This window comes from Sciurus vulgaris (assembly GCF_902686455.1).
Source record: "Sciurus vulgaris genome assembly, chromosome: 4".
NCBI classification, from domain to species: domain Eukaryota; kingdom Metazoa; phylum Chordata; class Mammalia; order Rodentia; family Sciuridae; genus Sciurus; species Sciurus vulgaris.
In genome coordinates this window covers 35738438-35754298 of record NC_136464.1, presented here as the reverse complement: position 1 = coordinate 35754298, position 15861 = coordinate 35738438, and the positions used below count along the sequence as shown (strand labels likewise).

Genomic DNA, 15861 nt, shown 5'->3' with positions numbered 1-15861 from the left:
CCTACCCAGTCCTTTAATGATTAAGGTTTATCTTTTATGTGGTCTTTGTTGACTTTTTCAATCTTCAGTGATTTCTGCTTCTCTAAACTTTTCTTATAATTTGTACAATCAGTTCCCAGAAGTAATGTTCTATGAAATTGACTTCAAGTAATATTCATAACTTTACAAAAAGATGTCAGTGTACCAGAAAGGTATAAACAGCTTAAAAAGCACTTCTCTTTTTCATTCTACTATTGAACTATATAAAATTAATGGTTTTTTTTTTTTTTTTTTTTTTTTTTTTTTTTTGCGGTGCTGGGGATTGAACTCAGGGCCTTAGTGCTTGCGAGGCAAACATTCTACCAACTGAGCTATATCCCCAGCCACTTGCTCGCTTTTGAGTCTAAGCTTCTAGTAATGCCTCTGTTTCAGCTATGAAGTCATCTGTCAGACTAGTGCAAAAAGAGACAAGTTCTTCCTCAGCAAACTTGATATTGCGAGCTTATTTTTCCATAGGCCAGAGTGATAAGATGGAGAAGAGGCATTTCCACTGCAAAGGAAGTTTGCAATTTGGTTCTACCTTTTCTTAGACTTTAATTTCAGGGTATTCTGGAATCTTGGACTTCACAAGCTTTTGTAGTTGAAACTCCATTACAGATGGACAAATTGCATAAAGTCTCATTAGGGGATTTCAAATATGGGAATTTCTGTAATTTCATCCTTTTGTTAATCTTATTTTCCATTTGCCTGTTTCTGTTCCAGTCTCCTTCAAAATCAAGATAGCCTTGAAGAAAAAGAAAATTGTTCAAATGAACTGATTATGTCGCCTTGTGTCTCTTCTGATTCTTAAATCACTGATGCTTATAGCACATTTTAAAAAAAAGTGGGTGAAGCTTTTCCTTTTTTCTTCCAGCTTCTTTACTGAATTTACTTTATATACCAGTGCCAAACAAAATAGAACTTCTGAAGGTACAAATAAAAAAAAAGTGACCAAAAGTATAGGTTTTTATGTGATACCTTTGAAAAAGCAAGCAAGTGATTATACCAGGTATTTAACAAATATCTTAGATATTCATTATGGTTACTTGTCTTAACTCCATAACTAATTTACATGTCTATAAGAGGTAAGAATCATATTTAAGCTGTATCTTTTTCTTGTAGTTCCAAGAATGCTGAGTGAGGTACCCAATCTTTTTTTTTTTTTAAGTAATTTTTAGATGTTGATAGACCTTTATTTTATTCATTTATTTATATGTGGTGCTGAGACTCAAACCCAGTGTCTCACACATGGTAGGCAAGTACTCTCCCCACAACCCTAGGTCCCCTAATCTTTTTCGATGGATTATATTCTTTCATTCTTTGATTTTTAAGACTGAAAAATTCTATTTTAAAAATGTGTTTCTCAGGGCTGGGGAGATAGCTCAATTGACTGGTAGAGTGCTTGCCTTGTAAGCACAAGGCCCTGGGTTCGATCCCCAGCACCCAAAAAAAAAAATAAATAAAAAAAAAAAAATGTGCTTCTCTAGACAGATGACCACAAAATTAGTGAGTTACTCCAAAACCTTCTATGTATGTATTTGTTTTTCTGCTTTATTCATTATATAGCATATAGTTACTTAGCAGTATAGTACTGAAGTTCTTTCTCAAACTGTAAAAGACTGATAGGATATTTACTATATGGTCCATTCAACTTTGGGTTATAATCATTGAACACCTACTATACAATAGGGTCTTTACATATATGATGATAGAAGAAGGTGACACCAGGACTTAGAATACCTAATAAGCTAGTTTTTATTTGTGTACTATTTTAAGAGTTTGTATGTATTTTATTTTTATTGTAAACACATGGGATACATGTTGTTTCTCTATTTGTACATGGAGTCAAGGCATACCATTTGTGTAATCATAAATTTATATAGGGTAATGTTGTTTGATTCATTGTTATTATTTTTTCCCTTCCCCCCACCCCTCCCACCCCTCTTTTCCCTCTATACAGTCCTTCCTTCCTCCATTCTTACCACCCTCATTATCCCTAACCCTAAACCAAACCCTAACCCTAATGCTAACCTCTCCCACCCCCCATTATATGTCCTCATCCGCTTATCAGCGAGATCATTCGTCCTTTAGTTTTTTGAGATTGACTTATCTCACTTAGCATGATATTCTCCAATTTCATCCATTTGCCTGCAAATGCCATAATTTTATCATTCTTCATGGCGGAGTAATAGTCCATTGTATATACATGCCACAGTTTCTTTATCCATTCATCAACTGAAAGGCATTGTATCTATTTTAAATATGCATTTCCAAAAAAAGAAAAAATGAAACCACAATGAAAAAATCCAACATAGTATAGAACTACCTGAAAAGTTCCATTTCCTGAACAGTTCTTAACTCCAGTGAATAGATTTTAAATAAGAAACCCACTCTAACATTCCAATATTCCTAAATCTTTGGAATTCTTCATCTATAATAAACAAGGGCTGGCATTTTCAGCTCACTGTGGGCTACCTTTTGGTCCATATTTTAACCAACCCACAAAACAACTGTTAGAGCCCTTTATAAATTCCTGAGCAGCAGCATTAAATACAGAATCTGTCTTTAGTCCTTATCAATAATTTGTTAATGCAACTTTATTTGACATTAGCCCTTGTTCTTTCTACATTATTCCATACTTTTACTATCTATTAATATCTACTTTTAATATCCATGTCTTATAAATTAGAAAATTCAAATAGTTCTTTGGGCATGTAATATAACCTCCTCATGGTTCTCACTTTGTACTTTACCTTAAGGAGCCTGCTAAGTTCAATTCTATTTTTAGGTCTAGAAGCAAAGAGGGGTGATAAAGATTGGGCCCTGAGGCGGTCAGCTGCTTCTGGGAAGGTCGTTGCAGTTTGCTCAGTCAGTGCAGAGATTGATCCCTTTCTACTGTGGTGGAGAGGTGTCTTCTACTGGCAAAAAGACTCACCAGAATTTAGAGGTGTAGTGTCCTCAGCTTCATCAGGCTTTTCCTATACACCTCCATCCCAACTTTCATCATCCCATTCTTTCCCAAACAATACCCTCACTTTAACAGGAAATGTGTAAAGTTGGGAATTCAGTGTTGTTATAATTCAACCTGTCACAGGATGAGATTCTGAATTTAATTTTCAGCAGTCTCAGTCTGTTAACAGAAGATAAGGGTCTTCTTCAGAGTATACATAGATTCTTTTAGTCATTTTTGTGGTGAGTACTTGAGCTGAGAATTTGAATTCCTGAGTTCTTTTTTTTTTTTTCATCTTGTCTAGCAATATCAAGAGCAACCAGCCAATCTCATTATATTTGTTAGTTTTCAAACAATGTTAAGTACATGCAGTAATCTGACTCCTTGCTTCTCTCTCTCTCTCTCTCCTTTTTTTTTTTTTTGGGTGGATGGGGGAGAGAGTACTAGGGATTGAACCCAGAGGTGCCTTACCACTAAACTACATCCCCAGCCTGTTTTATTTTTTAAGATAGGTTCTCACTAAGTTGCTTAGAGCCTCACTAAGTTGCTGAGGCTGTCCTCAAACTTGAGATGCTCCTACCTTAACCTCCTGGGCCACTGGGATTACAGCTGCGTGCCACTGCAACTGGCACCTTGCTTCTTATAAATGGTTGATTAGGAATAGCCAGAACTAATACTTCGCTAATTTCTATTGCGAGATCATACCATGGACTATCTGTGCTCTCTTTACTCTCCCATATTTCCACGTGGTGTCATTTTTCTTCTTCCAGAAGGTTCTTTTAACATTTCTTATAGTGCTAGTCTCTTGACAGTGATTCTTTTTCAAGTACTTTTAATATTTTTTCTATTTCTCATTCTTCTGTTTTATTTTTCTTAATCTCATTATCATATGCTTTTAGTGTGGTTTCATATTTCTTTTGTTTGGGGTTTGTTGAGCTTAATGTATCTTTATAGTCTGTCAGTTTCAGAAAACTTTTAGCCTTTATTTCTTCAACTTTTTTTATTTTGCTCTCTCCCTCCTTTCTTCTGAGATGACAAGCATGTTAACTGCGTGATGTTCCACATCTCACAACTTATTTAGGCTTTCTCTTCTTCTCTTTTTGATTCTATGTATATCATTTCATAGAGTTTTTAAGTTAGTGTGTCTTCAAGTTCATCCATTTTTTTCTTCAGTGTGTAATCTCTTGTAAGTCTTACTTTGTATGTGTTTTATTTTGAGAATTGTTTAGCTTGGTGTTTGGGGGTGAAGTTCAGTGATTGAGTGCTTGCCTAGCATGTTATGAGATCCTGGATTTGATTCCTAGCACTGCAAAAAAAAAAAGAAAAAGTTTTATTTGGGTCTTGAGTTCCCATCATACTCATGATCTTATTATCTTGTAAGTATGCGTGTGTGTATAGTATATGACAACTGTTTCATCGTGTTTGTGTTATAATCCTGTCATCCATTATATGATAGGATAGTTGCTGTTGATTGTATTTGTCTGTTTCTTCACATCTCTGGTTATGCCAAACATTGTGATTTATGTAGTCTGATGCTATACTTTTTGTATTTTTGTATATGTATGTCTTTTGGCTTTAGTCTGGTATGCAGTTATTTGAAATTGGCTTAATGCTTTTAAGCTAATCTTTGTTAGAGTGATTCCAGAAAAGCCTTTAGTGTAGGTCTAATTTCTTCTAAGTACTAAGGCAGTGCCTTTCTAAGGACACTATCTGATAACTCTGTTAGTAGGTCTTTCCATTCTGGTTAGTCCCATGTGATCTTTGAAAATGTTCTAACTATTCCTTTCTGGTGGTTCTTTCCCTGGCCATATAATATAGTCACACGCACACACATACACACACTCTCAGCTAAAGACTTGGGAGGACGTTTCTGCAGCTCTCTTCTTCTGGTTTTCTGATCTGAAATTTCTAGCTATTCTGGACTTCCCAATTGCCTCCTCAACTCAGGAAGACTCATGAGACCTGTTTTTACATTCTTCTCCACCAATATAAGACCTGGAAACTTCAGGCAGTAAGATCAGGAACTTTAGGGTCATTGTCTTGTGTTGCCTGCATTGTCTGAAAACTGTTGTTTAATATATTTTGTCCATTTATTTATTTTTTGTACTGGGAATTGAACCCCAGTAAGTTTTACCACTGAGTTACATCCCTCGCCCTTTTTATTTTTTTATTTTGAGACAGGGTCTCACTAAGCTACTTAGGGCCTAAGATGCTGAGGCTGATCTCAAACTTGTAATCCTCCTGCCTCAGCCTCCCAAGTTGCTGGTATTACAGGTTTGTACAATCACACCCGCCTTTTTAAAAATCATTTAAGACAATAGGGTAAACTCAGTTGCTCTTATTCTATTATGACTTGAAGCAGAATTCTTAAGCTTTATTTCTTCTTCCTAAGACATACCTGAATTATCTGACTAACTCGAGAGGAAGAGGTAGAATGTAAAATTTGAAAATTTGTCATGCCTTTCCTCACCATAGCTTGTTGAAAAGAAAAAGAGTCCTAAAGTTGGACGTTATTATGATACATTTGGTAAAGGGTGATATACAATTGTTTTTCTTTTTTCATTTTTGTATGTCTAAATCAGTGACTGAGACCATCAATTTGATAATGGAAACTAAAACATATATAAAGGATTAATTGATTATCAAAATTTTAAGAAAACTGTCATCCTAAAGCTCTAATAAATTGGAAGAGGTTTGGCAGTTCATTAGAAAGGTATGCCTGCACTTAACCATATGACCCAAGAATTCTACTCCTAGGTATTTATTCCAGAGAAATGAAAGTAAGTGACTACACAAAGATTTGACATTAATATGTTTAGTAACTTTATTCATAATGACCCCAAATTGGAAACAACACAAATGTCCTTTCATGTGGATAAATGGAATATTTCTCATCAATTAAAAGAAATACTTCACTAAAATCATGGATGAATTTCAAAAATAGGCTGAACAAAAGAAATCAGACACAAAAGAGTTTAAATGAAAAAATTTGGTACTGGAGAATGAACCCAGGGGTGCTTTTACCACTAAGCCACACACCCCCAGCCTTTTTTACTTTTTATTTTAAGACAGGGTTTCACTAAGTTGCCCAGGTTGGCCTCAAACTTACCATCCTCCTGCTTTAGCCTCTCACATATCTGGAATTACAGGTATGCACCATTGTACCTGGCTTAAGTGAAATTCTAATAAAGGCAACAAACTAATCTATAATGATAGAAATCAGAGATGTGGTTTTGTAAGATGGGATGTGAGTAAATATTGGGTGCAAAGGGACCATCAGGAAACTTGTAGTATGATGGGAATGTTCTATATTCTGATTGGTGTGTTGGCTGTATAAATAAATACATGTCAAAACACATCAGATTACTCTTAAAATGTTTATTCATTTTATAATATATAAATTATACTTCAAAAAATTGACTAAAAAGTGAAAACTCTAGTGAGTTTAAATATTAGCTAAAATCTGAAATGTTTAAATATATAAATATTTATAGTCCCATGAAATATATGCACAACAAATATTAGGAACCTGGATTCTGGTTTTGTTCCAAAATGCAGAGCTCCTTTCCTGTTTTGTTTTTTCTTTATTTTTAAAAATTTGTTCTAATTAGTTATACATGACATGCATTTTGACACATTGTACACAAATGGAGCACAACTTCTCATTTCTCTGACTGTACTTGATACAGAGTCACACCAGTCATGCAATCATGAATGTGTATTAGTTCAATAGTGTCCATCTCATTCCACCATTCTTCCCACCCCCACACCCCCTCCCCTCTACTCACTTCCTCTGCCCAATCCAAAATTCCTCCATTCTTCCCTAGGTCCCCCTTACCTATTATGGATGAGCTTCCCTTATCAGAGAAAACATTCAGCCTTTGGTTTTTTTGGGATTGGCTTATTTCAATTAGCATGATATTTTCCAGCTCGATCCATTTATTTACAAATGCCATAATTTTATTCTTCTTTAATAGCCTTTCACTTTCTTAATGTATGAAATGTGAAATTTAGAAATTCTTTATATCTGGCTCTGAAAAGTAAATAAAGAGTTAAGCGTTTAAAAATTGTCATGGGCTGGGTGTGGTAGCACCTGCCTGCAATCCAAGGCTGAAGCAGGAGATTGCAAGTTTGAGGCCAGCCTGGGCAACTTGGTGAGACCCTGTTTCAAAATTAAAAGGACTAGGGTTATAGCCCAGTGCTACAGTGCCCTGGGTTCAGTACCTAGTAACAGTGGTGATGGGAGGGGTATTGACTTGGGCTGGAGGTGCTTGCCTAGCATGTGTGAAGCCCTGGATTTGATCCCAGCACCACAGAAACAAAAAAAAAAGAAAAAAAGAAAAAAAAAAAGAAAAAAGAAAAAATGGCTTGATTTAAGTAATTTTTTCCCCCCAGAAATCTTCCTGCTAAATCTGTGGAAGAAGCTTTACGTCACCGACAAGAATATGATGAGATGGTGGCTGAGGCTAAAAAACGAGGTATAAAATTTAAATGGTATAATTTACTGATTTTAACAAGTTAATTTTGATAGGAAGATTGATAGTGAAATTTGTCAAATCCATCTTCAAGGTGATATTGAATTCTTATTTTTCTCTACTACTTTTATAATTAGGTTTGTTTTTAAAGAGGGATAAGTTGTTGTACCAGGAGCATAATTTTTGTGCAAGAACTTCTACAAAACTAACAAGAGAAGAAAGATAACAGACTGTATGTTGAAATCGCAGTCATAAAACTTAGACTATTACTATCTTAATTTATAAATGAACATATTCATGAATTTACTCATTTCGTTTTTACAGTTTTTTTACAGTGTTAGGATTTTTGATATTTAATAGCTTTAACATTTTAGTATAACTTCTTAAGTGACTATGAGAATATAATTTGCTCTTGTGACTTATAAAGTCTCTTCAGTTTCTAATTTTGTCATTTTGCCGGGCTTGGTGGCTCAGGCCTGTAATCCCAGCAGTTCAGTAGGCTGAGGCAGGAGGATCCCAAGTTCAAATCAGCCTCACCAACTTATTGAGGCCCTGAGCAACTCAGCAAGACCCAGGCTCTTAAATGAAATATAAAAATGACTGGGGATGCGGTCCAGTGGTTAAGTGCCCTGGGTTCAATCCCCAGTACCAATAAAAAAAAAAAAAAATGTCATTTCATGAATATAAACTGTCATTTATTTTTCCATTTTCTTTTCCAGTCCAAAAAGAGTAATATAAAGATACCTTAACAATATTTATATACTGACCATTGTTAGTTCAGGATAGATATGTATTTTAAGAAAATACTAAACAGCTAACATTTTTTAGAACTATGTTAACAACTGATATTTTTTTCCTTTGACTTGCGTGAATGGGATATTACAACAATATACAGTTCTGGGTTTTGTTATATTTTGGAAATGAAGTTGCTTCTTTATTATTAGAGTAAACAGGATATATAAGGTCAATTATATCTTTCTAAAATGCCTACATAAGACAAGGTGGTTCAAGCTTATAATCCTGATGACTTAGGGGACTGAGGCAGAAGGATCACAAGTTGGAGGCCAGCTTTAGCAACTTAGCGAGACCCTGTCTCAAAATTAAAAGATCTGGGGCTCAGTGATAAAGTGCCTTTGGGTTCAATCCCTACTACCCCCCCCAATTTAAACATTAATTGATTTTATTTTACTATACAGAATTTGAATTATTTCTAATATACCCAGTTACTGGCTTCTAACATTAGCTTTATTATTTGATTAATATTTAAGACAGTTATTGATAAGTTGATGATCCTAAAAACTTATGATAGAAATGATAATAAATTGGTAAATCAGAAGGCCACAATTCTAATCCTATTTGATCCTACCTGACTGGGATACTCTAATGAACTAATGTTCGTTTCCTCATCTGTAGAGAATATAGGAGGAGGTTGACCAGATCAGGTGTTTCAAACCTCCCTTTAATACTTTTTTGGCAGTATTGGGCTTGAACACGGGGCCTCATGTATGCTAGACAAGCACTATACTACTGAACTACATCCCCTGGCCAACATTCTTCTTTTAAAGCAGTGGAATATTTTATATATAGAATCTAAATACATTAGACAAATAAAAGAAAGTAGAGCTACTTCTTGTCCTCCTTCTTGCCCCTCAAGATAGTTTCTGAGGCATATATGAAATAGTTTGAAAATAGTTTGGCTATCTGATCTCTGAAGTCCTCACTGGTTCTAAAACTATTTATCACTTTTGACTTACAATTTCTTTCTCTCTACATTTTTTTTTCTGAAATCAACCTCTGATTTCCAGACACGCTGTTTTTATGTTTGTGATGGCGGGCATTTTTTTATTTCATTCTAATTAAAACACCATACCAAAAAGGGCTCATATACTAATAGTGCTACCAAAACCATTTTCCAGCTCTTTTTTATTTTTTAATTAATTAATTAATTTTATTAGAATTTGCAAGTTTGCAGCATAAGTGATGGGATGATATAGAGAATTTTAAGACTGAGGGTGGTAAACCTCACGGATACTGTTATCTTCTTCTTTAAACTGGGAGTGAACTCAAAGCTGTTCTACCATTACCTTTTTTTTTGAGATTGGGTCTAAGTTGCTGAGGTTGGCCTGGAACTTGTGATCCTCCTCCTCAGCCTTCCGAGTCTGGGATTACAGGCATGTGCCACCACACACAGCTGTTCTAGCCCTTTAAAAATTTTTATTCTTGAACTTGGCAAAGTGATTTTTAATGTCATGGGGTTTATTATTAAGAGATTCATAAACCCCTATGTGAAAAATGAATATTGGTTAGCTGCTCACAGTTATTTATATTTTACATAGTTAATTCATGATGGATTTTACTTTGTACATTAGGTAAAAATATAAATATGTGCTATAGTAATTTATGGGAATGATTTTTATGACCTTTATTCCATTTACTTTTGTAGAGTAGAATGTTATTTTAAAATTGTGTAAATCAAGAACATTTTTTTCCTCCTTTCCCTTTCTTCTTCTCTACCATCAGAAGATTCTTTTTGAGAAAACCTTTTTTTTAATATATAGTTAGGTAGAAGAAGGGGGTTTTTATCTAACTCATTTGCACTGAAGTAATTCTTACTTGTTTAAAACAGAAATTAAGGAAGCATATAAAAGAAAAAGAATAATGAAAGAACGGTTTAAACAGGAAGAAAATATTGCAAGTGCAATGGTAATTTGGATCAATGAAATACTGCCCAATTGGGAAGTAATGTAAGTAAGCATACTTTTCCTGAATTTTAGTTTATCTCCAAACATCTCATCTTCCCATTTCTGTAGTTTTATTACTTCCTAGCATGTAATCTTATGCTTTGGCTCAATTATACCACTAGCCAATGCCTGAAAATCTCTATGCTGTGTCTTTGCCTTTATAAATTCCTCAGTTTCTAATACGTATTTCTCTTATTAGCCATTTTCTGTACCTATCAAAATCTTTCCTCTTCCCTGAGACTCATCTAAAAAATGTTAGTTGATTCATGAAACTTTTAGTCTCCTTACTTACCAAATTTTCTTAATTCTAACATACCATTAATTGTAAGATGCATTATTGATATGATAGCAGGTTTTAGAACAAATTAAACATATTCATTCATTTTAAGATCATTTATCAAGTATTAAAGTGTTTTTTAAATGCCTCTCTGACAATTAGGAAAATGTATTATATATGATCTTTACCCTCTATAAATGTCTCATCACCATACTTTGAGACTAATATACTTCCTGCCTTATTGTGCCATTTGTTTTTTGATAATTTTTTATATGCTTTATCTTCCCTCTGGACTGAAGGGTATGGGATATCTTTTGCAGTGCCTAGTCTAGGATGTACATTGACAATTAGTTGAATATTAACAGTGTAAGACATTTAGTAATCTCCCTTTATCCACCATTTCTCTCTCTGCAATTTCAGTTACCTTGTGTTCAGCCAAGGTCTGAAGATATTAAATGGAAAATTCCAAAAATAAACAATTCACAAGTTTCAGATCATGCAGCATTCTGAGAAGTGTGATAAAATCTTGTGCCATACCACTCTGCCCTGGTTGTAAATCGTCCCTTTACCTAACATGTCTATACTGTATATCCATGCTGTATATAGTATCTGCCCATTAGTCACTTAATAGCATTTTGTTTATTAGAACTGCTGTCGTGGTATTGCAGTGCTTATGTTCAAATAATCCTTCTTTTACTTATTAATGGCCTTACATGCAAAAGTAGAGATGCCTGCAATTCAGATATGAATTTAAGAGATGCTTAAAGTACTTCATTTAGTTGAAAAGGTAAAAGAACCATAGATTTTTTTTGAGAGAAAAACTACATCAGTGTAATTTTTATTTTAATATTTTGTTATAATTGTTAAATTTTATCATTGTTAATGTCTTATGTGTCTAATTTATAAGTTCAGCTTTCTCATAGGTATGTATGTATAGAAAAAAAAACATGTTATACATTGAGTTCTGCATTGTCTGAAATTTCAGGCATTCACTAGGAATTTTGGACTGTATCCCCTGAAGAGAAGTGAGGGGACTACTGTGTTATGTTATGCTTTTATACAAGTAATGACATGTAATTCTCAGTAGTTTTATGAGATATTTGTATTTTTGCTCACATTTATCTTATAGGAAAGCTCAAAGTTAGACTGGTTAAGTGATTTGCCCAAGGTTTAGTGAATAGCTGTACTAGATTTCAACTCAGGTCAACCTGACTATAAAGCCTACACTCTTCCAGCAGACTACTGCCCCTCAAAAACTAGGGCCTTACCCATAATAGATTCTTTATGATTTTGTTTTTGGTTCTGGATGAGCAACACATTTTATGTCCCTCTTATCCTGGTGTTTATAATTGTCCACATATTTCTGATTCTCTTAATGTATCATTAGTTTAAGTGGTATCTGTCAAAGGCAGTTTTCTTCAAATAAATATTGTCCATCTTTGAGGTAATGTATATTTTGTAGACTTCTATTGTCTGTAAGCATAAAACCTAGAGGAAAGAATGCATTACATATTTAATTCTCTATATTCTTTAAAATCATCTGGTCACTTGGCCATAGGTAAACCATCATGCAATTAGTATTTTTGGTATAAAAAGTAACTTTCTCCTTTTTTCTCCTCCTTTAATTCTAGGCGTAGTACAAGAAGAGTTCGAGAATTGTGGTGGCAGGGATTGCCCCCTAGTGTTCGTGGGAAAGTTTGGAGTCTAGCTGTAGGAAATGAACTAAATATCACTCCTGGTTTGTATTCTATGTTCAGTTATTTCCACACATACAAATAGTCATTTCCAGAGTTATGCAGCAAATTACTAGAGTGACCTTTAAAAAAGGCACGACCATAAATTAAATGTCATTGTAAGAGCATGTTTCATTCCCTGCAAGCTTTGTATGATATAATAAGTTACTATGCTTCTTATTATATAAATAAGGTTGCGGTTTTTCCTTTAGTGTACAACTATCAATAATATTCTTGACATCCAAATATCATAAATTTAGGTAATTTCAAAAACTTCTAATATTCTGTGTAGCAGTGAGTGAATACATAAAAGCAAGGAAAGAGAAAATAGTCTAAATGTGCAAAGGCTTCCCCTTTACTCAAAAGCAGATACGGGGGAAAGGCTACAGATGTTTTCCTACTTCTCTATCCATATCAGTCCTTTTGGAGTAGTTTTTTATTATTTAAAAATTTTGAAGTTCAAAAATCAGAAAAAGTAAGGAGACTGAAGTTGTCTTATTTTCTTAAGTTTCTTAAAACCTTGACAGATAGTAGTAACATGTAGAGTAGTTTTATGAATTAAAAAAAAACTGTAGATAGAATTATGATGCTATCAAATAGAAAAATAACAAAAAAGGTGCTAAATAGGTCTGAGTAAAAATGTTAATGCTAGACAATTAACACTACAGAAAGATTTAGGATCTCTTAATAAAGATAATGTATTGTTACTGTAACTTTTGAAGTTTTTCTTTTTGTATTTATTGAAAAAAAAAATGTATGTGTCAGATGTGGTGGCCCATGCCTGTAATTCCAGCTACTCAAGAGGCTGAGGCAGGAGGATTACAAATTTGAGGCCAACTTTAGCAACTTAGCAGAGCCCTATACAACTTAACAAGACCCTGTCTCAAAATAAAAAGGATTGGGGATGCAGCTCAGTGGTAAAGGGTGCCTGGGTTCAATCCCCAGTACATACCACCCCCTGAAGAAAGAAAGAAAAAAAAAGAAAGAAAGAAAAAAAATGCAAGCAGTAATAAAATTCAGACTTTAAGCATCTTCAGTCCAAACTCTCTTATTCTTGATTCTGTTGTAAGCACTATTAGCAATTTGATATACGATCTTCTAGATCTTTTTTGCACATGCATAAAGTGTGCATCTGCGTGTGATCATTGTTAAGGTTTTTCTTTTTTCCTTATTTTTCCACAAAAAGGAGTTCATGCCATAAGATTATCTGTGGTTTTTCACACTAGTCTATCTTGAACACCCCATGTCAGTACATAAAGTCTACCTCATGTGTACTATAGCTATGTTGTAGTCCATAGCTTGACTGTAGTATAATTTATTTGTTTTCATTGTGCTAGCCAAATCAAAGATATATGTGAAAACAAATCACAGGTGTATTGTTAAAACAACATCAAAGCCAGGCATGGTAGCAGACGTCAGTAATCTCAGCTACCTGGGAGGCTGAGGCAGGAGGATTGTATTCCAGGTCAGCCTCAGCAATTTAGCCAGACCCTGTCTCAAAATAAAAAAAAAAATTTTTTTGAAAAGGATGGGAATGTAACTTCAATCCCCAGTACCAAACAAAGAATATCAAAGTATTGTTTTTCATCCCTCAAATTAAGGATTTAAAGGATTACACATATGGGATATGACTAAAAATAATTTAGAAATATTTGCCCAAAGTCTACAAAAACATAACCTTTGACATATTTGTTTCAGTTCTAAGAATTTATTCTGGGGATGTGAGCAGGACTGGAATAGGAGCTTTTCTGCAAGGAAGTTCATTGCCACAATCAGCATTATGTATAATTTGACAGAATTGTAGCAAAAATTAAATGTTTATCTTAATTTTAAAAGCAACACCAACTTTGGATATCATAATTATTTACAATTTTAAAAATTGATTTTCACCAAGAAAAATTGATTTTCACAAGTGTCCTTGTAATAACATGTTACTTTAAAGAACTTTTAAAAAGAAATAGAGTTTAACCCATTGTGTTCTGTCATCTTCTGTATAGGTCAACTATAAAACCTAAATTGAACTATTTTATAGGTGTCCTATACAGTTTTAGAGGTCATTATCGGTGTCCTGTATGTAGGACCATAGGATATAATGGGTTTAGAAGTATTAAAAGTTTTTTTTTTTTTTTTTTTTTTTTGGGTGCTGGGGATCGAACCCAGGGCCTTGTGCTTACAAGGCAAGCACTCTACCGACTGAGCTATCTCCCCAGCCCCAAAAGTTTTAACATTAAGAAAGGTTAGATTTTGTATTATATAGCTGTTCTCTTCAAATAAAGATTTATTTTGCTTTTTATGCTTGAAAGATTAAAAGAAAATGTTTTTACATTATAGTCAGAAGTTTTAGTTAGATTTAAAAAGTCTTGATTAGTGGTAATATGAACTTCTATTTTGCTTTGTTTACAGTTTTCTTTTTTGTTGTTGATAACTTTGGTTTTAGAATGTGGGAAAGCTTGGTAATTTAGACATTACAATGTTGGTTAAATAGGTGTTAACCTTTTGTGACTCTGTAATCAAAAAGTTCTTTTTATGTTTGAACCTATAAAGTTTTGTAACATAAGTCATTTATTTTCAACAAAATTTTAGGTCTACTCTACGAAACATTTGTGTATTTAGAAATGGAGTGGGGAATTCATTCTCTTCTTTTTCATTAGTGGTGTGGATGCCAAGTTTTGACCGAAGTAAAATAATTTTTTGATAGTCTTGTTTACTTCAGAATGGCTGTAATGATTTGATGCTTTACTTGTTGTATTTGTTTTAATCATGAAATTTATGATCACTAGAGAGCAGTGGCAAAGAGTAATGGCTCTAAAGTCAGTCAGATGTGATTCAGATTTTGGTTCCACTGTATATATTAGATTTGTGACTTTGGGCAAATTACTTAACATCTAGAAGTCTTAGTTTTCTTTATCTGTAAAATGAGGATAAGATCCCATCAACTATCTCAAAGGATTGTTTTTAGTGAAAGTGCTCTTGCCTGAGAGTATGTGTATCATCATTACAAAATCAGAAAGCAAAATGTGCACTGAAATCAAAGTGTTGTTAGAAAGTATAAAGAACCATCCTTAGGCCTGCTTCAAGTTCTCTCTTTGTTGATTCAAAAATAAAATCAGGGGAGCCAGGCATGGAATTAAACTGAGATGCAGTTAACTCTTATTAGAGATAGGCACTGTAAAAATCTTCCTTGGAGAGATAGCCTTTGATATTTTGGGATGAATCACTGCATTTTTATTCCTGGATAAATTTCATAACTTCCAAAAGTGATGAGTTTGTCTGTTGAGCCTTTCTTCTTCCAAAGCAGTTTTAAAATTTGGGTAGAATAATAAAAGTAACCTGACTTAGAACTAGTTGGAAATGAAAAAAAAAAAAAAAAAAGTGTGAACTAGCATGCACAAGATCCTGGGTTCAGTCCCCAGCACCAAAAGGAAAAGGAAAAAAAAAAAGTATGGAGTTACATTTGATGACTGATAACCCCAAATATACATATACTTTAAAATTATATATACCACTTCTCCCCAAATTATTCATGGGATTGAACACAAGTAATAGAAATTTTAAGTTTGATGTTTTCCTTTTAAATTTCCTTCAAAACCATTAATACTAATGAAAAGTGAATAGAAAAGAGAAAAAATTAAAGTAGCGAGAGTCTGTTTTACATATATATAGTCAG

General features: G+C 33.8%; 1 protein-coding gene across 1 annotated transcript in view; it reads left to right on the top strand.

Annotated features, from left to right (window-relative positions):
* TBC1D12 (TBC1 domain family member 12) overlaps nucleotides 1-15861 on the top strand; it is a 79753-nt gene that overhangs the window by 48840 nt on the left and 15052 nt on the right. The window contains exons 4-6 of the mRNA XM_079138695.1: nucleotides 7364-7446; nucleotides 10070-10187; nucleotides 12093-12199. Coding sequence (XP_078994821.1) covers nucleotides 7364-7446; nucleotides 10070-10187; nucleotides 12093-12199 — 308 coding nt within the window. The remainder of the gene's footprint in view (nucleotides 1-7363; nucleotides 7447-10069; nucleotides 10188-12092; nucleotides 12200-15861) is intronic.